The 27530-nt window shown below is 40.3% G+C and overlaps 2 protein-coding genes and 1 pseudogene across 2 annotated transcripts in view; 1 reads left to right on the forward strand and 2 right to left on the reverse strand.

The window, feature by feature from the left end:
* Positions 1 to 2206: 2206 nt before the first annotated feature.
* FRMD7 (FERM domain containing 7) lies at positions 2207 to 23233 on the forward strand. The gene is made up of 9 exons (XM_070292004.1): positions 2207 to 2292; positions 2604 to 2701; positions 12107 to 12221; positions 12781 to 12928; positions 16896 to 16991; positions 18305 to 18468; positions 19871 to 19939; positions 20056 to 20131; positions 21199 to 23233. Exons 2-9 carry the CDS (start codon positions 2680 to 2682, stop codon positions 22291 to 22293), a joined length of 1785 nt encoding a protein of 594 aa, XP_070148105.1. The 5' UTR covers positions 2207 to 2292; positions 2604 to 2679; the 3' UTR covers positions 22294 to 23233.
* On the reverse strand, positions 7389 to 7617 carry LOC138930102 (NADH dehydrogenase [ubiquinone] 1 beta subcomplex subunit 1 pseudogene; annotated as a pseudogene).
* Positions 23234 to 24299: 1066 nt separating the features above from the next.
* The window catches only part of STK26 (serine/threonine kinase 26), a 70537-nt gene continuing 67306 nt past the window's right edge, over positions 24300 to 27530 (reverse strand). Inside the window, exons 10-12 of the mRNA XM_070292005.1 lie at positions 27377 to 27439; positions 27158 to 27294; positions 24300 to 26076 (exon numbers count right to left, since the gene is read on the reverse strand). Of these exons, the coding sequence (XP_070148106.1) occupies positions 26052 to 26076; positions 27158 to 27294; positions 27377 to 27439 (225 nt within the window). The 3' untranslated portion in view covers positions 24300 to 26051. The remainder of the gene's footprint in view (positions 26077 to 27157; positions 27295 to 27376; positions 27440 to 27530) is intronic.

Raw genomic sequence — 27530 nt, forward strand, 5'->3', positions numbered from 1 at the left:
CCAGGCTCCTCAGTCCATGGGATTTTCCAGGCAAGAGTACTGGAGTGGGGTGCCATTTCCTTCTCCAGGGGATCTTCCTGACCTAGGGATCGAACCTGGGTCTCCCACATTGGAGGCAGACGCTTTACCATCTGAGCTACCAGGGAAGCCCCATGAAATGTTAAAGTATTTTTATATTTGTAAAAATGCCCTTTAAAATGACAATGTAAACTTTCTTCTTCGAAAACACCTTGTCAACATAGAAAAAAAAAAATGAAAGTGTCACTTGCTAGGTTGTGTCCAGCTTTTTGTGACCCCATGGACTGTGGCTCTCCAGGCTCCTCTGTCTGTGGAATTCTCCAGGAAAAAATACTGGAATGGGTTGACATGTCCTTCTCCAAAGGACCTTCCTGACCCAGGGATCAAACCTGGGTCTCCTGCATTGCCGGCAGATTCTTTACCATCTGAGCCATCAGGGAAACACTCTCCTAAACCTTACTCTGCTTTCGAGACTTTAGACTCCAGACTTTTACACATAAAAGGGATATAAGGAAACAGGTCCTGGGAACTAGAGTGACTTGACCAAGGTCATGGGATGTTAGAGGGTATTTCATCTGAAATATTCCCCAACATCATTCATGGCCAGTTTTTCTTTACCTCTCTTGTACAGGGAGCTTCTTTTCTGAGGGGTTTTTGTAGAAGTCAGTCTTTTCACATATCAGTCTCTCTCTCTAAATCCTCTCCAAATTTGTGAGTTTTAGGCCCCTTTCCCACATAACTTGGTATCTCTATCAGTTTGCCTTTGCTTACCCATTTCAGTCCAGTCTCAAATTGTAACCAATTCTGATGGAGATAAACTTTTTCTTGGAAAAAAAAAAAAGAATGAGAGAATCAGTGTGATGATAAATGATTCATCAGCTGTTCAGAGGAAGGATTTGGTATTTGCAGCAGGCAGCTGCCTCCTTAACAGCAAGGAATGTGTCAAATGAGAAGTTTACTTTCTTTCTTGTTAGGAGTAAAATGAAATTCACTTCCCCTTTAGCAATTGAGGCTGATTATTCTCATTTACATCTATATTTGAAAGCAGGCAATGGCAAAGTTTAGACTTCCTTTATTTTTTCCCCATTGGTCCATTTGAGAATACTTAACTGTAGTTGACTTTACAAGGAAGCGTTGTTTGAGGCCAATACCTGAGTTTCTCAGAGTGCATTCAAATATAACTTTTCTAATTGAATCATTTCTACTCCTTTAGGGGAGCATCACTTTTCACTTTCATAATGAACCCTTTTGTGAAGTGAATAATCATCTACTAATTTATCTGTTTTCTCCCAGTCTGTATTTTCATCTACCACCTGTAGTTAATTTTGATTCACCACATTGCCTTCAAGTCTTAACTGGTTTTAAAACATCTAGATGGAACGTTATTTAGAAAATTATCAATTACATCTTATATAGGGAAATGCACACAGTAGATACTCAATAAATGTTTTAATGTCTAAAATAAAATATTGGAAACAGTTTTGGACCAAGAAGGGACACAGTCAGCAGTAGAATCTTGATTATACACATCTTTTTGAAAGTAGATTGCCTTTGATAAGGGCTTGAAAGTATGGAACAAATGCTCTTTGCCTGTTCGGCAAAGCTCTGGATGCCAACATGCACTTTCTGGGTCCCTGATTATCAGTAGGGGGCTTCCCAGGTGGCGCTAGTGGTAAAGAGTGCCAGTGCATGAGATGCAAGAGCCACAGGTTCAATCCCTGGGTCAGAAAGATCCCCTGGAGGAGTGCACGGTAATCCACTCCAGTATTCTTGCTGGGAAATCCCATGGACAGAGGAGCTTGGCAGGCTACAGTCCATGGGGTCACAAAGAGTCAGACACGACTGAAGAGACTTAGCACGAATGATTAAAGCTGGGGAAAAGGGCAGTCTGGCTTCATTCCATTCGGGACACAATAATTCCATACCTGCTCTGTGCAAAGGGCTGGGCTGGGCCCTGGTGATACAGAGACGGGGGTCCACGTGAAGGGGCAGAAGCATGGCCTCAAGTTAATTTCTGAAAGACCGTCTTTTGGGTAGGAGCCAGCCTAAACTGGATGGCAGACCTGAGATCTGGCCACAGTTTCACTCTTTCGGGGTGATAGGACTTTGCCAAGATCACCTAACCTCTGTCTTTCCATAATTGGAACACGGGGTGATGATGCCAACTTTCTAAGTTGTTACCATAGTGAGGACGGGAGAGCATTTTGTGAACAGAGCAGCCCTGGCCTCCTGCACAGGCGTATTCTTGCTGAATCTCCCTTTCTCTCTGGCGGGGTATGTGGCTTTGCTACGTGGCAGAAACCACCAGAGGATGGCTGGCCAACTCCCTTGAGTTGGCGGGAGGACTTGGCCAGGGTGATTCCTAACGGCTGTAAGGCCTGCCAAAGCGCTGGCTCAGCCGAGTCGTGGTCTAGCTGCTGGTTAGGGGCTGAAGGAAGCCTATGCCTTACTCACCACCCCCAACAGGCATCTCCCTGACTGGGGGCACCGTGTCTTTCTTGAAACATCTTGGGTCTGGGCAAAGGGAAATGCTTCTGTCTTGTTCCTGTTTCTTTCTCAAGAGATGTCCCCCCACTTCTTTGCAGGTACCTTTTTACTCTTCAAATAAAGAAGGATTTGGCTCTGGGAAGGCTGCCATGCAGTGACAACTGTACAGCGTTGATGGTGTCCCACATCTTACAATGTAAGTAGCAAATGTCGGCTTTGGGGCCTGTCAGTCAGCTAGAGAACCCAGCAAAGGAGCTGAGCACCCTCAACGTCCCCACCATTGTGCTGGGACCTTTCTGTGGAGGAGACAAAGCAGGGATGAGATAGATGGAAATGACATGGTGCAGTAGAAAGGGGCTGGTCACTGTAGTCACTGAGATTTGGATGCAAATCCTATCTCTGCATTCTAACTGTTGTAGCCTGGAGTGAAGTACCCTTGTCTGTCTCTGCCTGAGTTCCCTAGTCTTTAAAATAGTGACAAGAATGCCTTCTCAGAGTGCTTGTGTAGATTAAAAGTAAATGCTGCTTTCCTTCTATCTCCGTTTAACCTTGCCCTCCCACTGCCCTCAGCTTGCTCACCAGGAGCTGATCTGGACTAATCCAGGCAGGGACTTGCCAGGCAGGCCCCCTACTCCTTCTGCTTCCCCCAGGAGCCATTTGTGGTACGTGCTTTCTGTGGCACACTGTCACATTTAATGTGATTTCCATGTTGCTCTTTATCATGATTCCAGAGAACAAAGCGCAGAGTCCAGCAGGTGGAGAGAGGCTAAAAGGGAAAAAGGCCCCAGGCGTCTATTAGAGTTCCCCATATCCTAGCAGCCAAGCCGGTGGACGAGGCTAAGTAAGGAAGGCAGGGAAAAGGAGACCCAGGGAACAGCGGGGCCTTGCCTGGGAGGGGGTGAAGCTGGGCAGGTCAGCCTGTTCCTCATCCCCAAGGGTAGGGTTGAGGCAGCTGGAAATAATCATTATGATTAATTTCATGTGTATAATCTATAATATGTGTTCAAAGGAGAATAGGCTGTTCCTTCCTATTCCTGGAGGATCATAACTTCATCTTTTTGGTTTCATTTTTTTTGACCTCTATCCATTGCCTCCCTGACAGTCCAGAAATGGTCAATTTCTGACTTCAGTGGGAACTCCAGGGTAAAGGGCTTGGATAGAGACAGTGTCTGAGTCATTGTTTACCAAGTGACTCGTAACTGAGATAGAGTGACAGCCCAGGATCTCAGGAAGGCAGTGAACAGTGAGAGCAATAGTTAATCAGAGAAGGCTTATGGAGGAGGTGGCTTCTGTGCTGCGCTTTAAAGGGATGCATAGGAATTGGATATGTAATGATAAGCAGAGAAAAAAGCAAAAAAAAAAGGGGGGCAGTGATGGTATAAGCAGGAAGTATATACAGAGGATACAGCTTAAGTACAGCTTGAGCATAGGGTCAGATTAAGGGACGTGGCCAAAAACTAGGCATCATTTTGAAGGGCCTTGAATGCCAAGGACACTAACTCCATGTCCAGTATTGTGCTTGGGGTGGGGTCGGGAGATGGGGTATGGCAAATGGAGAAAACAGTATTGGAAGACTTATCCTTCTCTACTTTATCCGCCTGCTAAATCAGCAGTCAGAAGATTGGGGCTCCCCAGACAGCCTTTGATGGGGGAGCCCAATTTCATTCTTAATGGTTCAGCATTATGGATTTGAGCACTCCCTAGTGGCCATTTCAGGCACAGCGCAGAGCACTTCAGATTTTCTAGAGGGCATTTTGTTTGCCAATAGAAGCTCTTTCCACAGAAAAAAGCTGAAGTTTCAAGGAGTCAGCTCTTCACAATCCATGCAGGTCAGATTATTTCACTGGATGCTGAGACAGTGTGCAGAACCCAACCAAGCTGCTCATTCATTTGCTTCTTTAATATTTATGTCCCAGGCATTCAAGGGCCTCCACATTCTGACCTTGTCATCTGCTTAAATCTCTCTTACACACCCCTCTGGCTCTAGCCAGACTTCCTCCCAAACACAATTTGTGCATTCCAAACAAACCTTCCATTTATGAATACCCTTAGTAACTCTTCTTTGTCATTCATTCAGCAAAAATTTATTGAGTACCTACCACCTGCCAGGTACTACTATAGGCACAGGGAACATAGCAGTGAAATAAACGACAAAAATCCTTGCTTTCATGTAGCTCACATTTTGGCAGTGGAAGACAATCAGACCAAACTAAGGAAATATATAATGTATTAATATGTTTGTCGGTGATAAGTACACCGGAGGCCATGAAATATGGAAGGGAGCGAAGGAAATTCAAGGGGCAGGTACTGAATTTTTTAAAAAGGTGGTCAGGTTAGGCTTCACTGTGAAGGTAACAGCTGAACAAAGACCTGGAGGAAGGAAAAGACCAAGCCATGCAGAAATTGGGTGGAAGAGAGCATCCAGTGCAAAGGGCCTGAGAGGAGAACATGCTGGGAATATATAAGAAATATTAAGTAGGCTTTATGGCTGGCTGGAACTGAGGGAAAAAGGGAGACAGTAATCATGGAGAGTCTTAAAAGTGTATTAAAATCGACTCCCCTGGCAGTCCAGTGGCTAAGACACTGCGCTCCCAACGCAGGGGGCCCGGGGTTCAATCCCTGGTCAGAAAACTAGATCCCACATGCTGCAACTAAAGATCCTGCATGCTGCAACTGAGACCCAGTGTAGGCAAATAAATATATAAAAATAAAATCTTTTAAAAAGCATATTCAAGACATACGATATGACTCTAAATGTGATGGGAAGCCATTAGAGCATTTGAAGCAGAGGAGTGAAATGATCTGAATTAGGTTTGAACTACATCATGCTGGCTGCAGTGGTGAAAACAGAAACTTGTAGCAAGTCATAAATAAGCCATAGTGATCTAATGTAAAGTATAATGAATGTAGACTGTAATAGTGTATTATAATTATGTAATGTGATGAATATCGCTACAACAGCAATCATATTGCCATCTATAAGTGTATCCCAATGTTATAGTCAAATTTATTCAATTGAAAGAAGAGAGAAAATAGACCTTATAAAGGATGAGAAGTGGGGAGACTAGATAACAGGCGATAACAGGCAATGGCAGGACAGAGAGAGGATGGTAGTTTGGACCAGCGTGCTCACAGTGAAGGTGCAAATGCTCTGTGCTGCCTTCTATCATTAATGATATTTACCTATTTGTATGTCATAGGTCTCTTCCTAGATTGTCAAGAGAAAAACAAGCATGGTCTTATGTGTTCTATGTTTTCCTTAGAGTCAGCATAGGGCTTGTGCTTAATATTCAGAAAGATTGGTGTGTGATGTGTGTGTGTCTAATTTATTTTTTAAAAACAGCTCAATGGTGGTATAATTTGCATACCATAAAATTCACTCGTTTGGAAGCCTATAATTCAACGTTTTTTTTTTTGTAAATTTACAGCGTTGTGCAACCCTTACCACAACTCAGTTTTCAAACATTTCCATCAGGCCAAAAGAGATCTCTCAGGACCGTTTGCCCATGCTCACCCAGCAACCACTAATTGATTTTCTGTTTCTGTGGATTTGCCTTTTCTGGACATTTCATGGAATCACAATGATAAAATATGTGGTCTTCAGCATTGGGCTTTTCTTAACAAGCATAATGTTTTGGACATTCATGCATGTTCTAACATGAATCACAGCAGTCTGTTCCTTTCTACTGCTGAGTAGTATTCCATTTTATGGGTGTACCACATTTTGTTTATCCCTGGTCAGGGATGTCTGGACTGTTTCCAGTTAAGCTATTATGAATAATATTATGAATATTCATGTACATGTCTTTGTGTGGACACGTTTGTTCATTTCTCTTGGGCAGATTCCTAAGAATGTAATTGTCTCATCTGAAGGTAAATTTTTGGGGCTTCCCTGGTGGCTCAGAGGTTAAAGCGTCTGCCTGCAATGTGGGAGACCTGGGTTTGATCCCTGGGTTGGGAAGATCCCCTGGAGAAGGAAATGGCAACCCACTCCAGTACTCTTGCCTGGAGAATCCCATGGATGGAGGAGCCTGGTGGGCTACAGTCCACGTGGTCACAAAGAGTCGGACACGACTGAGCGACTTCGCTCACTCAAGGTAAATTTAGGGCTTCCCAGGTGGCGCTGCTACCGCTGCTGCTGCTGAAGTCGCTTCAGTCGTGTCCGACTCTGTGCGACCGCATAGACATAGACGGCAGCCCACCAGGCTCCCCCGTCCCTGGGATTCTCCAGACAAGAACACTGGAGTGGGTTGCCATTTCCTTCTCCAGTGCATGAAAGTGAAAAGTGAAAGTGAAGTCGCTCAGTGTTCCAGTCTTTGCGACCCCATGGACTGCAGCCTACCAGGCTCCTCCGTCCATGGGATTTTCCAGGCAAGAGTACTGGAGTGGGGTGCCATTGCCTTCTCCGCCAGGTGGCGCTAGTGGTAAAGAATCCACCTGCCAATGCAGGAGACATAAGAGACGTGGGTTTGATCCCTGGATAGGGAATATCCTCTGGAGGAAGGCATGGCAATCCACTCCAGTACTCTTGCCTGAGAATCCCATGCATGGTCAGAGGAGCCTGGTGCGCTACAGTCCATGGAGTCGCAAAGAGGCAGACATGATTTAGTACCTGAGCATGCGTGCATAATGACTGTTAATATTGAGTACCTTCTCATCTGTTTTGTTAACCCTGCCTATGTTTTCTTTGGTATATTTTGCCAATTTTAAAATATGTTGTCTTATTGGACTTTAAGATATTTTTATATATTCTTATAAAAATCCTTTATGAGCTATGTAATTTGTGAAACTCTCTTCCAATCTGTGGCTTGACTTCATTTTCTTTGTGTATGCAAGCGCATTTTCTCTCTCTCTCTCTCTCTTTTAAAATAATGAATGTGTTTTTATTTCTCTAACAATTTAAAAACTGTGAACATTTTGTGATTCAGCCACAGCCTTTGCTTCCGGGTGACTCCTTCATTGGGTTTCAATGTCTTTTTATATAACAGACTCCTGTTCTGGAAGGCAAGTTAGCTTTTCATCATTATTTTTGTCTACATAACATCCAAAGACAAATTCCATAGGGACAAGTATATGTACCCAGTGGTCGTGCACAACCTGAAGTAAATTCATTATCAATGCTGCAGCCTTAGAGCCAACAAAAACCCCATGACCAAGGGCACCAGCCGCTGGTGGCAGCTTCTTTTTTTAAATTGAAGTATAGTTGATTTATAATGCTGTGTTACTTTCAGGTGCACAGCAAAGTGATTCAGATGTACGTTGTTGTTGTTGAGTTGCTAAGTCCTATCTAGCTTTTTGCGACCCCATGGACTGCGGCATGCCAGGCCTCCCTGTCCCTTACTATCTCCTAGAGTTTGCCCAAGTTCATGTCCATTGAGTTGGTGATGCCATCCAACCATCTCATCCTCTGCTGCCTTCTTCTCCTTTTGCTTTCAACCCTTCCCAGCATCAGGGTCTTTTCCAATGAGTCAGCTGTTCACATATATGCATATATATATACTATATATATATATACATATAGATATATACTCATATAAATACTTGTTCAGATTATTTTCTAAGTTACTATAAGATATTGAATATAGTTCCCTGCGCTTTAAGTAGGTCCTTGTTGTTTATCTTATATATATATATATATAAATGGAAGTTCAATTCAGTTCAGTCACTCAGTCGTGTCTGACTCTTTGTGACCCCATGAATTCCAGCACGCCAGGCCTCCCTGTCCATCACCAACTCCCAGAGTTCACTCAGACTCACGTCCATTGAGTCGGTGATGCCATCCAGCCATCTCATCCTCGGTCGTCCCTTTCTCCTCCTGCCCCCAAGCCCTCCCAGCATCAGAGTCTTATCCAATGAGTCAACTCTTCGCATGAGGTGGCCAAAGTACTGGAGCTTCAGCTTTAGCATCATTCCTTCCAATGAACACCCAGGACTGATCTCCTTTAGGATGGACTGGTTGGATCTCCTTGCAGTCCAAGGGACTCTCAAGAGTCTTCTCCAACACCACAGTTCAAAAGCATCAATTCTTCAGCGCTCAGCTTTCTTCACAGTCCAACTCTCACATCCATCCATGACTACTGGAAAAACGATAGCCTTGACTAGACAGAACTTTGTTGGCAAAGTAATATCTCTGCTTTTCAATATGCTGTCTGGGTTGGTCATAACTTTTCTTCCAAGGAGTAAGCGTAATCTCATACTTCCCAGTTTTCCATCCCTCCTCCCAACTCCTAATTTCTTTAATTCTGTCTTTTGGAGTGTGAGAGTTTTTAATTTTGGTGGGCTTTCACTTTCTTAAGATGTTTTAGTCCATCATGTTTTTTGGTGTTTTATCTAAGAACTTTTTGCCTAACCTAAAATCAAAAGAACTTTTCTCTCAGTTTTCTTCCAGAACTGTTTTAGGTTTATCCCTTGGGTTTAGGCCTATGATCCATTTTGAATATTTTTGTATGTTTGTATGGCATATGATTGTGAGGTAGGAATTCAACTTCATTTTTTTCTTTCTTTCTTTTTTTTTTTTTTTTTTGCTTGAGGACGTCCATTTCTATTTGTTGAAAACACAATTATTTCCGCATTGAATTATCTTGTCATCTTTGTAAAAACAACAACTGGCCATAAATGTAAGGGCTTATTTCTAGATTCTCAACTACATTCCATTGATCTATGTGTGCTCATGCCATTAGCACACTCTATCATTTACTGTAGCTTTGTGTCAGCTTTGAAATAGAGAAGTGTATATTCTCCAGCTTTGTTCTTTTTCCAAATTGTTTCAGTTGGTTTGCATCCTGTGCATTTCCATGTTCATTTCAAGATCACTTGTTTCTACCCCCAAATTTGGTGGGACTTACACTAAATTCATAGATCAGTTTTGACAGAATTACCATCTTATAAATATTGAGTCTTCTAATCCTTGAATCTGAAATGTTTCTCCATTTATATAGACCTTTGAAACATTTCAGCAATGTTTTGTAATTTTCAGCCCACAAGTTTTACACATCTTTTGTTAAATTTATTGGTCTTTTATTCTTTATGTACAATTGTAAATGGAATTGTTTTTCTAGTTTTCTTTCTTCCTTGTGCTTTGCCAATACATACAAATCCAAAAACTTTGTATATTGAGCTTCTATCTTGCTACCTTGCTGAACTCATCCATTACTTCTAGTAGCTTTTTGTAGATACCTTGATACAAAGGAAAGACAGTTTTATCTCTTCTTTTTCAGTGAAAATTCTTTATATTCTTCTTCTTGTCTGATTGCACTGACTAGAATCACTGGTAGAATGTTGGACAGAAGTGGCAAGAGCAGACATTTTTGTCTTTTTCCTGGTTTTAGGGGGAAGCACTGTTTCTTACCATTTAGTATAATTGTGATGTTAGCTGTAGGCTTGCCATAAATAACTTGGTCAGGTTGAAGACGTTTTCTTCAGCTTTTTGTTTGTTGAATGTTTTTTTATCATGAATTGATGTTGGATTTTGCTGTATCTATTGAGATGATAATGAGGTTTTTTGGTCCTTTATTCTGTTAACATAGCATGTTACATTAATTAACCTTCACACGTTGAACTGATCTTTCACTCCTAGAATAAATCCCACTTACTCATGATGTATAATTCTTTTTATATGTTGCTGGATTCAGTTGACTAGTATCTTGTTGAGGATTTTTTCCCTCTGTAATCATGAGAGATATTAATCTGCAGTTTTCTTGTGATGTCTGTGTCTGGTGTTCGTATCAGAGTAATACTGGCCCATGAACGAATTGGTAAGTGTTCCTCAATCTATTTTCTGGAAGAATCTGAAAAATTGGTATTTGTATCTTATTTGAATATGTGATAGAATTAACTAGTGAAACCATATGGATGGGCCTGATTAAATTTGAACACGATTTGTACATTTTTCAATGCGGGCAAAACAGAAATAGGTAAAAGAGCCATTGATTTCGTCTTTTTAAAAAAGCTTGTTATATAGAGATTTTCATTCTAATGTGGTTTTTTAAATATACAAGCATGCCTCATCTGTCTAAAAATGAGCATGCCATCTGTCTAAAACACAATAGAAAACCAAGACAAAAGAAAACTAACTTTCTAGTACTCAAAATTGATGCCCCATGTCCATGAATTTTACTCAATAGGAGAGCACCACATTATTCCATGGAGAGTTATTTATTCTTATAGTTCATAAAATCCTAATAGGTTTGTATATCTGGATTAGCTTTTTTTTTTCATTTAAAATGTGAATTTTAATTGTAAAAACTGTTTTGGGTTCCTATTTTATGGTAGATTAGAAGTCATTATTTGGAACCAAGTAGAGACTTCTTTAGGGGAAGTCAATGACAAGGAAGTGATTCTTATGGCTCTGACAGAGAGTGGAAAGGCCTAAAAATTATAAATAGCGTGTAAGAATTCAAAAACCAAAACAGGAGACTTCTCTGGAGGTCCTGTGGTTAAGACTCTGGGCTTCACTGCAGGGGGCATGGGTTCAATCCCTGATCAGGGAACTAAGATCCCACATGCTGCGTGATGCAGCCAATAAATAAATAAACAACAACGTCAAGCCATTTATTGTAGGGGCAGTAAATATCTGCCTCAATTGCATTTGTAGGCACAGTGTTATAATAGACATTTATAACAATAAATTGGATACATTTAGAACAGAATGTTATGACCAGGAATAAATTTCCAGTGATTTGGAAAAACAAGAATGATTTCCAGAATGATTCACCTACTGGGGATTCCACATAGTGGGGTTTTACTAGATTCCCAATGTACAGAGTGATGAATGGCTGTGGCTGGCTTACATTGTAGTTGGCATTTATAGTCTCCTTTCTTAATAATGTCTGATCAGTGCAGAGTGAGGTTAGGCGGCTGTCTTAGTTTGCTAGGGTTACCATAACAAACAACAACAGACTAGCCGACTTAAATGACAGAAATTTATTTTCTCCCAGTTCTGGAGGCTAGACATCAAAGATTGAAGAGTCAGCAGTTTTAGTTTCTTTGGAGGCCTCCCACCTTGGCTTGCAGATGGCTGCCTTCCTGACGCATCCTCACGCAGTCCTTCCTCTTGTACCTGCATTCTTGGTGTCTGGCTGTGTCCAAATTTCCTCTTCTCAGAAGGACACCAGTCAAATTGGGTTAGGGCCCACTCTACTGCCCCATTTTAACATAATAATTCATTTATATACCCTGTCTTTAAACACAGTCACATTCCGAGGTACTGGGGTACTGGGGGTTTAGGACTTCAACATACGACTTTGAAAGGGAGGACACAATTCAACTCACAACAGGGACTGATCAAGAATAGAAGAGATCATAAACAGAATGTGGGAGAATAAAATAACATTCATCTATGATCCTGGAGCCTCTAAGACCTATACCGTGTCTGTGACTTCCTATGTTGAGACTTCATAAAAGCCCACTGCTTTATTTGAAAAAGAACCAGTTAGTTCTTCCATAAAACAAAACAAATATGCATCAAGTATGTGGTGGGAGGTTTAGGGCTGCATTGGCCGCCAAGAAAGGGCTGTTTGGGGGCAGTCAGAGGGTCTGTTGGGTGCTCCGTTGCTTAACTCATAAATGGTAATGTGAAAGATGTCACTTTTCTGTCATGCAGCAGAACTGGGAGACTTTCATGAAGAAACAGATAGGAAACACTTGGCACAAACCCGGTACTTACCGAACCAAGATGATTTAGAGAGCAAGATCGTGCACTTCCATCAGAAGCACATGTAAGTTCTCTCACTGGCACCTGTTTCCACCTGTTCCACTGGCAGGAAAGACTGAAGCCAGGGACAGACACTTAAAAGCAAGCTTTTAAGTCACAGAAGCTTCACTTTAGTTCAGTTCAGCCGCTCAGTCGTGCCCAGCTCTTCCACCCCAAGGACTACAGCACGCCAGGCTTCCCTGTCCATCACCAACTTCCAGAGTTTGCTCAAACTCATGTCCATTGAGTCGGTGATACCATCCAACCATCTTATCCTCTGTTGTTCCCTTCTCCTCCTGCCTTCAATTTTTCCCAGCATCGGGGTCTTTTCCAATGAGTCAGTTCTTTGCATCAGGTGGCCAGAGTATTGGAGCTTCAGCTTCAGCATCAGCCCTTCCAATGAATATTCAGGACTGATTTCCTTTAGGATGGACTGGTTGGATCTCCTTGCAGTCCAAGGGACTCTCAAGAGTCTTTCTTGACACCACAGGCTCAAGAAAACATTGAGTTCCTCTTGGAACTCTCGGGGTGGAGGTGTCATTCTTGCTGCATTTATTAGGCTCATAAATTCTTTCCCCTTGCAGTGGCAGGAGCCCAGCTGAATCTGACATTCTGCTACTGGACATAGCGAGGAAGCTGGACATGTATGGCATCAGGCCACACCCCGCCAGTGATGGTGAAGGGATGCAGATCCACCTGGCTGTTGCTCACATGGGTGTACTGGTGTTACGGGTAACAGCTCCTTTCCTTTAAAGTCCTCAGCTTTGGGGGTTATCTTGGCTCAAACTTGAGTGTCCATTCCCAAGGTGACCCCTCCCCTCAATTTTACCACCAGCCAGAAAGGGAGGCAGTGCTTGGAAGAGTTTGAGGTAAGTTCCCTCCCCTTGATGAGCTGTTTCCTTTTGCAACCTAGAACTGACTGTTTTCTCAGAAGCTCACATGTTAGATCAAGCCAGCATGGTGGAGAGAGGAAGTCAAGAGGCTCTTCAGAACTTTTAGACCCTACAGAAGAATACAGATTTTGGCATCCTAAAAGCCCAGGCTATGATATAAAGTGCATTCAGCCTGTCCAAATCCGCCAGAAACAACCCAAAGAGTTTCTCATTCAATTACAAGTTGGAGGTGCCCAGTGCCCACAAGTAGGGCATTAGTGCCCAACCCTGCAAGAAATCTTTACTGTTAACAGGCTCATCCTTTCCCCAGGATTCTGTTTTCCAGGTTAGAAACCAACTCAGGGCTCTCTGTCCTCCATCATCATTAATCCTCATGCCTAGGAATGTGGCCAGAGGCTATTTTCAACAGTTTTTCCGTCTGTTTAGACTTCTATATCTGTGAATATTCAATGAATTCAGATCCAAGTTAAAGTTTAAGAACCTTCAGAATGATAGGCAGATACCTGGACACGTTTTCTCCCCTTGTGAGAAAGCAAGGGATGGCTTTGGACACACTGACCTCTAGGACCGAATTATAGCACTGAAATAAGTCACAAAGCAGGTCAGGCACAGACTTGGCTACAAAAATCTTCACTTTTTATTTGGTTGTAAAACTTTACAGCATGTGACTCACATTGATGACCAGAAGACCCAATGGATCACAGACATACCTGTTCACCCAGGAGGAAATTTTTACCCAGGCCACTCTAACTCTGATTCATTTTCTTTTTAAAGATAAGCAACAAGGATATATTATACAGCTCTGAGAAATATAACCACTATCCTGTAATAACTATTTAAGCTTTTTATTTAATATTGAAGTATAGTTGATCAACAATGTTGTATTAGTTTCAGGTATATAGCAAAGGGATTCAGTTTTACATATACATGGATCATTCTTGCTGATCCTGATTCTTGCTATTTCCTGTTGCATGAGAGAAGTTGGTGAGGGTAGGGGGCCAAGATCATCGTGTTAGCTGTGATCTCTTCCAGTGTGGCTACTTCTGTGGACAGTTGGGAACAATACAGATGGTCTATTTTGTCCTACATGGAATCTAGTCAAAGAATATTCATGTATTGAGTGCCTTCCACATGTTCTTCATTGTATTATTTTCTTAAAAAAGTTTTATTGAGCTGTAATTTGCATACCATGAAATTCATCTGTTTTAATGGTACAAGTCAATGAGTTTGAGTATATTTATAGTTGGGAAGCAATCCATTCATCTTTCTATCAGTATATTTATTGTACATCCACTCTGCACCAGGCACTAGAGATACAGAGGTTAATAGGAATGATCCTGACTTCATGGAACTTAAATTCTAATAGGAAGACAGTTAAGCAAGTAATTATAAAAAACTGTGACATACTTTGTGCTAGAAGAAACATAGGCTGATACGGTAACACATGTGAAAGGGACTCAGCACTTAAGCAAGCCCAAAGGGATAAGGTTGGCAGATGAAGGAGGGTGTTCCAGGGAAAGGGCACATGGGCAAAGGCCCTGAAAAGGATATAAGGATGACACAATTAAGAAGCTAACATTAAGCATGACACATGGCTCCTGTCATTAAGATAGTCACAATTTATTTTGAAAGACCAGAGAAATAATGGTCAATATCAGAAAAGAAATAATCAAAAGCTAATCTATCATATTTACTTTAGTTGCACAAGTAGTACACACAACAGAATAACGTGGTATGTGGTTACCTGTAGAGAATGGTTAGATGGGGACAGAGACAGGAGTGACAGTGGTGGGAGTGAGACTTCTCAATATATTTATTTTTCTACCTCCTTTGATTTTGGACCATGTGAATAAAAACCAAAAGAGTTAATTTGTTCGGGTAGTCCAGGAGAGCTAAGGGAGTTCAGAGGAGTTGGAAATGTGTGTGGGCTGTGACAGTGATATGGAGTATCCTAGACGAGGCGCTCCCAGAGCTGGCAAGAAGGCTTGACCATGGGGAAGTCATTCTGGTAGGAGAATGAGACGACCTGTGGGGGCAGTGGGAAAGGTACAGAGTTGGATGGAAAGGTGTTTTCTGGGAGTAATGCGATCAAAGTCATAGTCAATATAAGGGCGAGAAAATCCAGCCAAAAGTTTCAAGTTGATTCAGGCAGTGAGTGAGGAGCTACTGAAGGTCTTAGAGTAAATGAGGTGGCAGGATAAATGGGATTTTTTTAAGCAGTTCAGTCTGGAAATATAGGAAGAGGTGAGATTAGAGAAGCTATTCAGTTCAGTTCAGTTCAGTCCAGTCACTCAGTCGTGTCTGACTCTGTGACCACATGGACTGCAGCATGCCAGGCCTCCCTGTCCATCACCAACTCCTGGAGCTGCTCAAACTCATGTGCATCGAGTCAGTGATGCCATCCAGCCATCTCATCCTCTGCCGTCCCCTTCTCCTCCTGCCCCCAATCTCTCCCAGCATCAGGGTCTTTTCCAGTGAGAAGCTATTGAAGTGCAGGTTTCCCCTGCTTCAAAAGTAGAGCGTTCCTATGAAACCTTTCCTAGCTGACATGGTGTAAAGTGAAGAAGCATTAACCTAAGGACACATCGTCCTAATGGATGCACAAGATAAATCGAGATAAAGTACTGGCTGGATGCTGAGCTGCTGAGTAGCGTGTAGTTCCTGCGAAAGGAGCATAGAGATGCCACTCTTACTGCTTGGCACATGCACTAGTTTATAACACCTTGACGCAAAACAAATGCTGATTTTTATTTTTGCCTTTATTTTTTTTTTGTAAGAGCAAAATTCCTCTTTGGATTTCTTTCAGTTAGTGAAAACAGGTAATAATGTGGGGTTTTCGTGTAATAAAAGCAAAGTGGCATAAAGCAAACTTTTGAAAAGCAGGGGACCCCTCAGTTCAGTTCAGTCCCTCCATTGTGTCTGACTCTTTGTGACCCTGTGGACTGCAGCACACCAGGTTTCCTTGTCCATCACCAACTCCCAGAGCTTACTCAAACTCATGTGCATCGAGTCAGTGATGCCATCCAACCATCTCATCCTCTGTCATCCCCTTCTCCTCCTGCCTTCAATTTTTCCCAGCATCGGGGTCTTTTCTAATGAGTAGGTTCTTCGCATCAGGTGGCCGAAGTATTGGAGCTTCAGCTTCAGCATCAGTCGTTCCAATGAATACCCAGGACTGATTTCCTTTAGGATGGACTGGTTTGATCTCCTTGCAGTCCAAGGGACTCTCAAGAGACTTCTCCAACACCGTAGTTTAAAAGCATCAATTCTTCAGCACTCAGTTTCTTTATAGTCCAACTCTTACATCCATATATGACTACTGGAAAAACCATAGCTTTGACTAGATGGACCTTAGTTGCCAAAGTAGTTTTTTCTGACTTCCCTATGCTGGTTAGAAACCTTTCCCTTCTTACTTGCATTTCAGGGCAGGTTTGTGTCCCACCTAGAATGCCTTCTGTGGCCATAGTAAAGTGAAGTCGCTCAGTCGTGTCTGACTCTTTGTGACCCCATGAACTGTAGCCCACCAGGCTCCTCCATCCATGGAATTTTCTAGGCAAGAGTACTGGAGGGGGTTGCCATTTCCTTCTCCAAGGGATCTTCCCGACCCAGGGATCGAACCAGGTTCTCCCGCATTGCAGGCAGACGCTTTACCATCTGAGCCACCTAATACAACTGGATCAGTCTATACAAGAGATAGACCAAGGATAGCCCTGTTCATGTGATGCATTTTCCAACAGGTTCACATTGTCTTACAAACCAGCCTGTGCTGCTATTCATCCTGAAATCTGCCATGTGTTTTGTTATAGGGAAATACAAAGATCAATACTTTCAACTGGGCTAAAATCCGAAAATTAAGTTTTAAGAGAAAGCATTTTCTCATCAAACTTCATGCCAACATCTTGGTAAGTAGCTTTTGAATAAATTCTTTTACTTTCTACTCACTTGAGATTTCTTGGTTGTTTCTGCAAATGATTGGATTGTGAGTGGTGAAAGCTGGCTGGCCCCAACCAGTGATGTGCTTCTTCTTTTGCCTCTATATAAATAAACCAGAGCTTTGGTCAGATTTTCACTAAAGGCAAAACACTAAGAAATCCTATTGGCAGTTCTGAATGAGTAAAGTGATAGGAAAATGGGGTGACTGGGATGAAAGGCAAGTCTCCTTAGATATCATTTTTCAGAGATTTGATAAGTCAAATGAGGGAGCCCAGATCTAAGACTGTGTTCATATTAATTCAAAGTTATTTGCTTGATTTTATAAAGTATTTTCATCTTTCCTGAAGCCAAAAAAAAAAAATTGAACACCTACTATGTGCCAAATAACTGAACACCTACTCTTTCCCAAAGCAGGATGTGGGGATTGGGTATATATTAAGCCAAAGAAGCAATTATTGGGCAAGGCTGCATTGTACAGGTGAGACAAAAGGGGCTAGAAAGACTTTTTATGACTATAAAGGAAATGGAAGATATGTTATCAGCTACTTTTTTGACCTAAAGATAATTCATGCTCCGGATCTTAACCTTAGATAAAAATATTCATGTGAGCAATTTAGAAGACTGAATCCAGTGTGAAGCTTGTGGAGAATCCCAGGGCTGTATCCAGAGACCTGGAGAGGAATGGGAGAAGGGGAGGAGCAAAGTGTATTGCGGGTATATAGTGAGTCAGGGGATGGGGCAAACTTTAAGGTCTCCTCTGCAGCAGATTAGGAGAAGCTAAATGAACATCACAGAGCATCATAGAACAAGGCAGCATAAACAGGGAGAAATGTTTCCAGCTGGTATGTTACAAAGACTCGTGTATATGCAGTCATCCTATAAAAGGTAAAAAAAAAATCTCCTCCCTCCCCCTTTCCTGTTGGTCATTTATAACTTCTTGTCACCTTGAAAGGGTGCCCTTTGATGTTCATTTTAACCTAATTTACAACTTCATAAAATGTTCCTGGCAGAGAAGAGGGGGTAAAAGGGGGTGTGAGGTGAGGAGGGTGTGCAGAGTAAGACTTGCTTCATAGAGAAGGCTCTGTTTTTGAGCAGTAGCCCTGTCTGTTCCTCGGAAGGTTGCCAATCATTTGATTTCAGTAGGTGTGAAGCCTAAAGGGAGCCAAGTGGAAAATCAGAAGCTGGATGTGGACCCTGGACCAATAGTTTGGCAGGCGTTGGGCTTTGAAGGTCTTTGATATTCTTGAAGGATGTTTTGCTTGATGGAAATTGGTTTATACAGGTGTTGTGCAAAGATACTTTGGAGTTCACCATGGCCAGTCGAGATGCCTGCAAAGCTTTCTGGAAAACCTGTGTGGAGTACCATGCTTTCTTCAGACTTTCTGAAGAGCCCAAATCAAAGCCCAAAACCCTGCTCTGCAGCAAGGGTTCCAGTTTCCGCTACAGGTAATTAAATATTGCACATAAGCAAACTAAACACACAACTTCTTTTCAATAACAGGGAAGGCAGTAGGAACAGCTTGAATTCTAGAAGCAATAATCCATTTCAATCACATAAAGGATGATATCCTTAACTGGTCATTCTCTGTGTAACTCATTAAGTCAATATTTTCTAACAGAGAGGCAGGGGAAGGAGTACACCCCACTTACGGGATTAGATCAGAATTTCTGCCAGGATAGAGGGGCATATACTGTGGAGAAAATGTAGTCAATGAACCTATTGTTTTCCTTATGTGCAACTTACATGCTAGCCATGGGAGGGCTAGTTCAACAACATCCTTTTGGTTATGGTTAGGCAAAAGATAGGGTGAGAAAGCCCTGTAGGGCCTAAGGGATTAAAGAGGTTGAACAATATGGTAGTAGAGGCTCCATACTACACGTTAACACCTTGGAGAAAAGGAAGCGAGGTTGAAATAAGAACTTGTTTTTACTTGAACCCCCCAGCCTAGGAATTCTTTGAAAGACACTTTCAAACTCTTAGCTAAGATAAAAATTCTAATTCAATGCTTCCTGTAAAGGATTTTTCAAGTAGTAGAAGCCTGCCTCAGTAAAAAGTGGGATTTTTACAATGTACATATTTTTATGGAGTCGTTCCAAAATATATTCTACAAATCTCTGTCTTCTTAAACAGATGATACTAAGCATGTTTCTCCCTTTTCCTAATGACCTGAGTTATTATAAACAGTGCTTATTATCCTCTGCCAGCAGCTGTGGTACAGCAGCGACCTCAGGGCGGGGGTAGCATGTCAGAGCCTGCACCATAGTGATGAATGGCCCTGACTTTGGGGGTTTTATTATGCTCATGATTTCTTTTTTGGTTCCTGTGTTTCTCCCAGCAGTCGGCTGGTTTTCTTTGCTAGTGTATGTCTGACTGGAGCAACTTTCTTCTACTGTTTAGTTAGGTGTTTTTCTCCTGTCATGGGTTGGGAAACCAGACACATACCCTCAATAGAAACTATGTGTAAATTTAGAGGAAGGGGAAAGGCCTTTAAAGGAAAGTATATTAGTTTTCAAGGCCAGAGTTTGTACCTGTTAAATAGCCCTGATCAGATGCTTTTAAAAATTTTCTGGGTTCTGAGTAGTTGAGATTGCTCTGCCCGATTCTTGGGTTCTGAGTAGTTGAGATTGCTCTGCCCGATTCTTGGATGAGTATTATTAACATGCTGGTCTGGCACGCTCCAGTCCATGGGGTCGCAGAGTCGTACACAGCAACGTGCTCAGAGATTCATGACATACGTCACTCCTCCAGACTCTTTTGATTTCAACAATAAATGATGCTTTTGAGTTTTAGTATCCTACTGGCTTATGAAGAGCATTCATAAAATAGTTTATCTCATTTTTCTCACAGTGGAAGAACCCAAAGGCAACTTTTGGAATATGGGAAGAAAGGGAGGTTGAAGAGCTTGCCATTTGAAAGGTAACCTGGTTTTGTTTCTCTCTGTGATGGTAATTTTTTAAGTTGAATTTAGAGTGTTAAAGGGATCCTGTATTCACATGAAGACTATTTCAATTCCTTCTGTTTGGGGATTTCAGGAAACATTACCCATCTCAGTACCATGAACGACAGTGCAGGTCCTCCCCAGACCTCCTCTCTGATGTGTCAAAACAAGTAAGGTTTTTTGAAAATTTCTTCTTCTTTACGTAAGTGTAATGCATCCACATTTCAAATGCTTCCAAGAATGGATTGTGCCAGAATCTCCCAGTATGTAAAAAGGTGTAAAAAGGTTACTGTGATCAAATAGGCTAACTTCCTGGAGTCTGTCAGCTAAAGATCTCCAGCCAATAGAAGATTGTTGGGTATACTGTGGTGTGTACTATATGGACTGACAAGATCTGGGCAACCTGTATTGCTAACATCTTGCAAAATGCAGATCCAAATGAATTTCTATGGCTTTCTATTTTTGAAACTAAAAGCTTTGCCTTTTTACCTACGAAAATCTGAAGTCTTAGAGAAGCTATGAGATCTTGGGTTAAGATTTGAAAATACTTTTGCTATGTAATTTTGTTAATTTAAGAACAAAGTGCTATTCTCTTGGAGCTGAGAGATGATAGCTTCATTTGAGTTTTATAGTATGAACCATGTTCATTTTTCTTTTGCTCTCCCTTAAAAAAATCTAATTAGAGGTCTCATAAACTCTGTCTTCATTCAAGTCAGAGGCAGTTTTTATCTGAAAGGAATCAGACTTCTAATGCTGGAAGGTACCATCAAATGTTTAATCATCTCCTGCCATTCACAGCCCTCCTCCCAACCATTTTACAGAAGGGAGGGAGGAGGCTAGAACAGTGAGGTTAGGAGACTTACTTGAGGTCACACAGCAAGTAAAGACAGAGCCAAGCCAAGACCAAAAGGCAGAACTCTTGGCTTGTGAATATAGCTACTCAGCCATACTGCTTGAAGTACAATGCTGGGGCTCAAGTAGATAGAGAATATAGAGTCTGGGAGTGTGATGGTGTTGAGAAAGAGTAGTGTTATGACTATTTTTCAGCACATATATTGGGATGCGGTCCAAGTTAGAACCTTTTATGTATGTATTTATCAACCCTGGCAGAGAACATGGGCAGAAATGACTTTGTGAAAAACTACCTTTGTGAAATCAAAGGCTGATTTAGATGCCTGTCCCCACCCCAACCAAATGGCTTTTTCCCTTCTTTCACCCGCCTGTCCTTTCTCTCAAGGTGGAAGAGCTGAGACTAGGCTATGGCAGTGGGCACTACAGAACCGTGAATGGAGTGCACGCCTCTGAGCCTGTGCTGGATAGCAGGAGGAGAAATTCCACAGCGGAGGTGACGTTTGCAGCTGAGTTGGAGCATTCCAAACCAGAGGCAGATCCCATATCATTACCTCAGTCCCAAAGCAGTTCCTCTTTCCCTTTTATTTATACAGACCCAGTCTTTACTGCTGACCCTGATCCTGACACTAATCCCAGAGACTACTTTGAGGAAAGGAGTCCTCTAAGCTCCTTCCAAACAAGCTCTAAGTTTGCTGACAATCCCATGAGCACATCTTCTGGCCTTACAAGCAAAGTGAGTCCAGCAAGGCAGCTTACTTACACAGATGTGCCCTGTATTCCTTGTACTGGTCAGCAGGTTGATATTATGCCTCCCCAAGTCTTCTTTTATGTGGACAGACCACCCCAGGTGCCCAGACGGTCTCCAATCATGGCAGAGGGAAGGGAAAGACCAGACAGCTGTCTACAGTCTACTGCAGTGAAGTCAGCCAAAAGAAGCCCAAGGAACATCAGAATGAAGAGCTTTCAGCAAGACTTTCAGGAACTCCAAGAAGCTAAGGCCAGGACCACTGGCAGGAGCAATGTGAACGTAGATCTAGAAGAGCAGGATCCAACTACAGAAGATGCATTTGCATATAACATTCAAGAGCCAACCCCTAAACGTTCCCAGAGCCAATCAGACATGAAAACGATCCGATTTCCTTTTGGGTCAGAATTTAGACCTTTAGGGCCTTGTCCTGCTCTCAGTCGTAAAGCTGACCTGTTAACATATATGTTTGCAGAGCAGGAGTTTCCAACAGTTTTAATGGATCAGGGAGCTACAGAAAGGTATGTGCCTAGTGAATCCAGTGATTCAGAGTCAGAGATTCTTAAACCAGACTACTATTCTTTGTATGACAAAGGCATAAGGTCACCCATGGCCAGAATCCGCTTGTCTTCTGGTAGTCTACAGCTAGATGAAGAAGATGAAGATGTTTCTTTCGATACATCAACTGCTGAAGACAGGACTTTGCAAAAACCATGTAATTACTTTTTAGCCTAAAATGTGAACCCTATGAACATGTCCAGACCAATTCCATGTTACTCACTTAGGTGAAACATAAGGCACTTTCTGCAAAAAAACATTTTCTTTATTACTATTCACTAGTATTAAGGGAATCTTCTAAGCTTGGGCACCTAGCTTATGAAAGATCCAGCTACTGCCTCACTCCTCAAGCCTCTCTTCTATTTCCTCTGAATCATTCTGGAACATGCCCTTTCCTCACCAGCCCTGAGGCAGGGTGAGGTGGGTATCTGTCATCTCTATTATACATTTCCCCATAGAGACTTTATAAATGAAGGTCAGGCTTCTCAACACTGAAGAAAAGTAAGAACAGTAACAGTATGGACTGGCATACAAAACTGGCTTCTGATATCATTTAGTGATAACAGGCTGTGACTGTGTTGATCATTTTGTTCTTTTTTTTTATTTATTTTTTTAATTTTAAAATCTTTAATTCTTACATGCGTTCATTGTTCTTAAACAACACTGCAACTAAAGGTTTCAGTCCTCATTATTTGTGTGGGGCCCACTAAAAACGGTCCTGTTTTATGTTAAAAGACTTCAATTTTTATAACATATATTAGGGGGAGCATGGCCCTCTTGTACTTCAGGAACAGAAGGAACATGGATCATTTCAACAGAATACAAGTTTATAATTAATCTAGGACTTGGCAGAATTATAAACCTTGGAAATTCATGAACTGATCAGTTTCTAAAACCAGTCATCTGCTGATGAGGACAATATGATGTTTGACTTATTCTCTATTCTTCACTAGCTATAATATGTAGTGAAAGATAAAAGTTAACATGTTGGTCTGTGTATCTAATTTCTTCTGCAAGAATTAATTTTTTTGCCATCTCTTGTTGCATGCATGTAGGCAAGAAACTGAGATGAATAGCATTTTAATAAAGAGTGATGGAAACCCATTTACTTAAAAAACAAGTTGTAAGTATGAACTTCCTTTTGTTTTAATCAATTTCAGAAGTGATTGTCTCTAGCCTATAATTAAGGGAAGGCACAGTTAGAGAACAAGGAAAAGGAGGGAAGCAGGTGAAAATGTATAGTCAGGGATGGAGAAGTGGCAGAAATGGGGTAGCTAAAAAGAAAAAGGATAATACTCCACACTGAGTTAATGAACCACAGTTCTATTCTTGACCCATTCAGGATTTCTCTATTATTCCCCCTTGAAAGGTATAGCATTCTATTTGAGAACTTTATCTTCTTTTTTTATTTTAATGGTAAGTACAACATATTTACAAGATAATGTTAGGTAATGACATCAAAGAAATGATGCACTTATATAAGCAAGTTATTTTTATATATGACTGAATAGATAAAAGATAGATGGAATAGTTTTCTTACTCTCCTAGCCCTTACACCAGAAAAATCCCTTTTAATAAACCTCACTCTACTGCTTTTCAACATTCCAGCACTTTCCTTCCTGCTTCTGGAACCAAATCCAATAACTCACAAGTCTACAATAGCTATTTCATAATAAGAATATATGAAGCCCAATCACTTATGTATTAATCATATAGATACTCAAAGCTACATTAAGTTAATCTCTGACCTTTTCTGTTGGAAAAACCCAAACTCCTTTATGATTATATGCTGTTTCTCATCTCAATTTCCAGAAATCTTTGCAAAATTTGTTCAAATACAGGGTTCAAATCTGTATAAGATTTCCTAACAAAACTATATTAGGGCGACCATATAATTTACTGTCTAACCTAGTAAGGATATTTTCGAGTGAAAGAGGACTCTATTAATAACTTTGTCAGGACAGGAGGCAGAAATCATGACAGATATTCAAGCAGGACAGAAATCAGATATTCAAATTATAGTCCATTGGAACTATAATCAATGCATAATAAAATTGTGAAGAATATCTTCTAGTTTCCAATGGAAACTCTGATGTTAAAGTTCCAACAATAAATGAAAGGGGAAAGGAGAAATAATTTGAAACAATGAAAATACCATACCCCTCAAGAAAACAAACATTAAGGACCATGAAATTTAAATATTTATTTTTAAATCCCCCCAAAACACTGAAGTATGCTTACCCAGAAACAGTTTACAGGACTAATAACTAAAATGAATAAGCAATACAATTTTCTATTCATAATGCAGCTGTGCTGAAAGTTTCAAATAATCAATTTAAAAATTTGTTGCTTTTACTTTTATAAAAATATTCATTTAACACATGAGTTGCAAAATTATTACCAGGCCTCTACAAATTATAAACGGTGATTGAGTTTCAGTTAGTTAGCAGGTGAAATTTTTCACTGAACTATTACTTCAAAATAAAATGTGTTAAAAGTAATTATTACAGTATAGGCACCAATGAAAACATTTTCTTGGCATATGACACAACAACAACTTATTCAAGTGTCTGTATTATTACAAAAGAGGAGGAGGTAATGGCCACTTTGACTAAAAACTTATTCTTCACTTGAAGAACATCTTCTAACATTTGGCAATTATTGAGCTTTATTAAAATGACTTTTGTGCAAAACCCAAATTGTGCAGATCCAAACAATAAAACATAAACTATCAAAACTAATTAATATCAATAATTCTACAACTACTGAAATACAGCCCCACTTCAGAACTTAGGCAGGCATAATATATATACTGGGCTTAACAGAAAAGGGTATTACCCACGTAACAGTACCATAAATATAACTGAAAATTAACTGTACAATCTAACCTACCTTTGTACGGACAGAAATCATCCGGTACTATGATTATTTTCATATGAATTAGAAAATGCTTATTTAAATACCCTCTCAAAAATGAACAAATGATGCTTATGTATTGGATCGTTATGAAGAACAAAAATGTATAAATAGTTTATAGGACATTTTAAGACCATGACAAAAATATGCTGGTGTAAATTATATTCATACCTGTTGACCAGGTATTTATAATCACATGATAATCAGCTTCTTTTAAGCTCCCCAAATCCACTCATATAATATGCGATTTGAGTTGGTTTTTAAAATGAATCCTTATTCTTCCGGTATTACTGAAAATTCATCCTTGGCTAATTGGTATTGCTTTAACTTCCCAACCATGTTAAATAAGGATCAACCATCTCTTCTGTAAGAGAAAGTAAATACTGCACACAAGAGGTACCTCTGTTGCTACATGTTGCCTCTAAACACTACAGACGCAGGGCTCTCAAATGTAATCATTATTGAGCTGCCTGAATATCATACCCACTTCGTAGAAACGTCAATACTTTTCCAGGTTTCATTTCTAAGAGCTTATCAAAAACTTCTATCTTAAGAATGTGTAACTTGTTTCTGCTTCCCCACCAATAGTCATTTTTAGAATATGCTGTGTTTAAAACAAACTTTTTGAAGCTTGATGATTATAAAAGTTGAATATTTATGATGACTTTGAACAACCTGTATGTTTCATGAGTGTACAGTTAACTAAAGATCAAAACATGAAAAGTATTCATCCTAGTAACTTAAGTAATAATGATACGTAAAAGCAAAACTGTCTCAACATTTACTAGAATACAGGTGAAACTATAGTATTAAAAAGTTACTCCCTACAAAATAATCTCTTTAAAATAGAAAATGATAAACACCATCACAAAATAGTTGAATAGCTTCTTCCAAATCTTCAATGTTGCAAAGATCCAAAAGGCACATGGAGCTCATGAGTTAAGCATTGGTAAGCTTGAAGTAGCTTTGGTGGGTTTCTCTGGGTCCATATGAAATAGAAGCCAATAACGAGAAGTTTCTTAGGGGGATTCATCTGTCGAACACCTATAAAATTAGGAAAAACTTAAGTGATGTATAAGTATGCGTGTGTCTATCTTGTATCTGTATGAACTCTCCAGTGAAGGAAGTGATTGAGCAGACAAAACTGTATTGGGTCTCATCATACAGATGCTAAAACATAAGGAAGTTAAAAAAAATCCCTTTTGTGTCTGATTTTACAGCTTCCAATTGATTTGTTTGATTTGGAAAAGAGAAGGGAGGTTTTCATTAAAAACTAAGGGATTTTAATTAGCCTCCAATTAAAATAAATTAATTTAAGAAAAACTAAGGGATTTTAAGAGGGGTTTTAACTGATGAATATAAATAGGCTTTATCAGCTAAAAAGATCTAGGAGAGTATGTTTTACAGCTGTATAGTTTGTTCCAACTTGATCCCAGCGGCATCACAAATACAAAGAAATATAAAGATATGCTGAGAAGCCATATAATGAGATTAAGGCTAAGATTAGTATTGCTTTATAACTTGCTTGAGCTAAGAAGTTGTGTTTGTATATACATTTTTAAAGGGAATTTAACAATTAAATGTAAGAACTTTACTGAGTGTGTAAAGCAACAGTTCAAGAGACAGTATAGAAACTGAAATCAACCATAAGAACTTTTCAGAATCTTTATTTGAGTTTCTCTACCTAAAATCCTTTCCTTAACTTTTCCTATGGGGGTTAAACTTAATGAACTATAGCACTGAAACTGTGACTAGCACTGTGATAAGAACAGCAACAAGAATGAAAGCATTCCTAAATGGTATTTACAAGGGTCCAAATAAGAATATGCCCCCTGACCTTTTGTCTATACTCCTACTAACAAAAAAAAAAAAAAAGAAAAAAAAAGGGAAAAAACCAACTAGGCCATTTCATTCAGTGGAAAACTACCTTGTAATATGTGCAGATAATTCCAAAAGCTAATATTTCAGATGGGCGGCAAACAAAACAGTTTTCAATTATATGACTATTAAGAATTGACTTTGTTAGGAATAACCAAAATAAGTAGGTAATCATAGTATCACATCATAAATGAACATCCAACAGAAAATGTCAAATAGCTTTTTAAAAATGACATTTCAAGCTTACTTTTGAAATTTTTCAATTAATTTCTTCACCATTTTATCTGTAATGCCAGGACAGGCAGCTTCGGCCACGGCAATACTTTTCTCCAGTTCTTCGATTGCCTGATTCCTGCTTGCATTATTCTCATCCTGCTGTTTAAGCTGAGAAAGATCAATAGCTATAACATTTAAAATTACTAAACTTCTTAAATTAGATAGCCAAAGCTGATGAGTCTGTACTTACTTCAGCAAATGCAGGTGTGATTATCATAGACAAACAGCTCAGGGTTTGTACAAGATCTTGCTCCTTTGAACAAATATTATAGATTATACACATGAAATTAAAATATCACTCATGTGCATTCATTGGAGTCCTCCTCAAAAAAGACCCAATACAA

The sequence above is a fragment of the Ovis canadensis genome, chromosome X (genome assembly GCF_042477335.2).
Source record: "Ovis canadensis isolate MfBH-ARS-UI-01 breed Bighorn chromosome X, ARS-UI_OviCan_v2, whole genome shotgun sequence".
NCBI lineage: Eukaryota > Metazoa > Chordata > Mammalia > Artiodactyla > Bovidae > Ovis > Ovis canadensis.

Excerpts from the sequence above, each read along its gene's own strand:
- FRMD7 (XM_070292004.1), top strand. The coding sequence starts at position 2,680 with ATGGTGTCCCACATCTTACAAT. Across the intron at positions 2,702-12,106 it reads GGTGTCCCACATCTTACAAT|CAGAACTGGGAGACTTTCAT; the intron begins GTAAGTAGCAAA and ends TCTGTCATGCAG. Across the intron at positions 18,469-19,870 it reads GGTTCCAGTTTCCGCTACAG|TGGAAGAACCCAAAGGCAAC; the intron begins GTAATTAAATAT and ends TTTTTCTCACAG.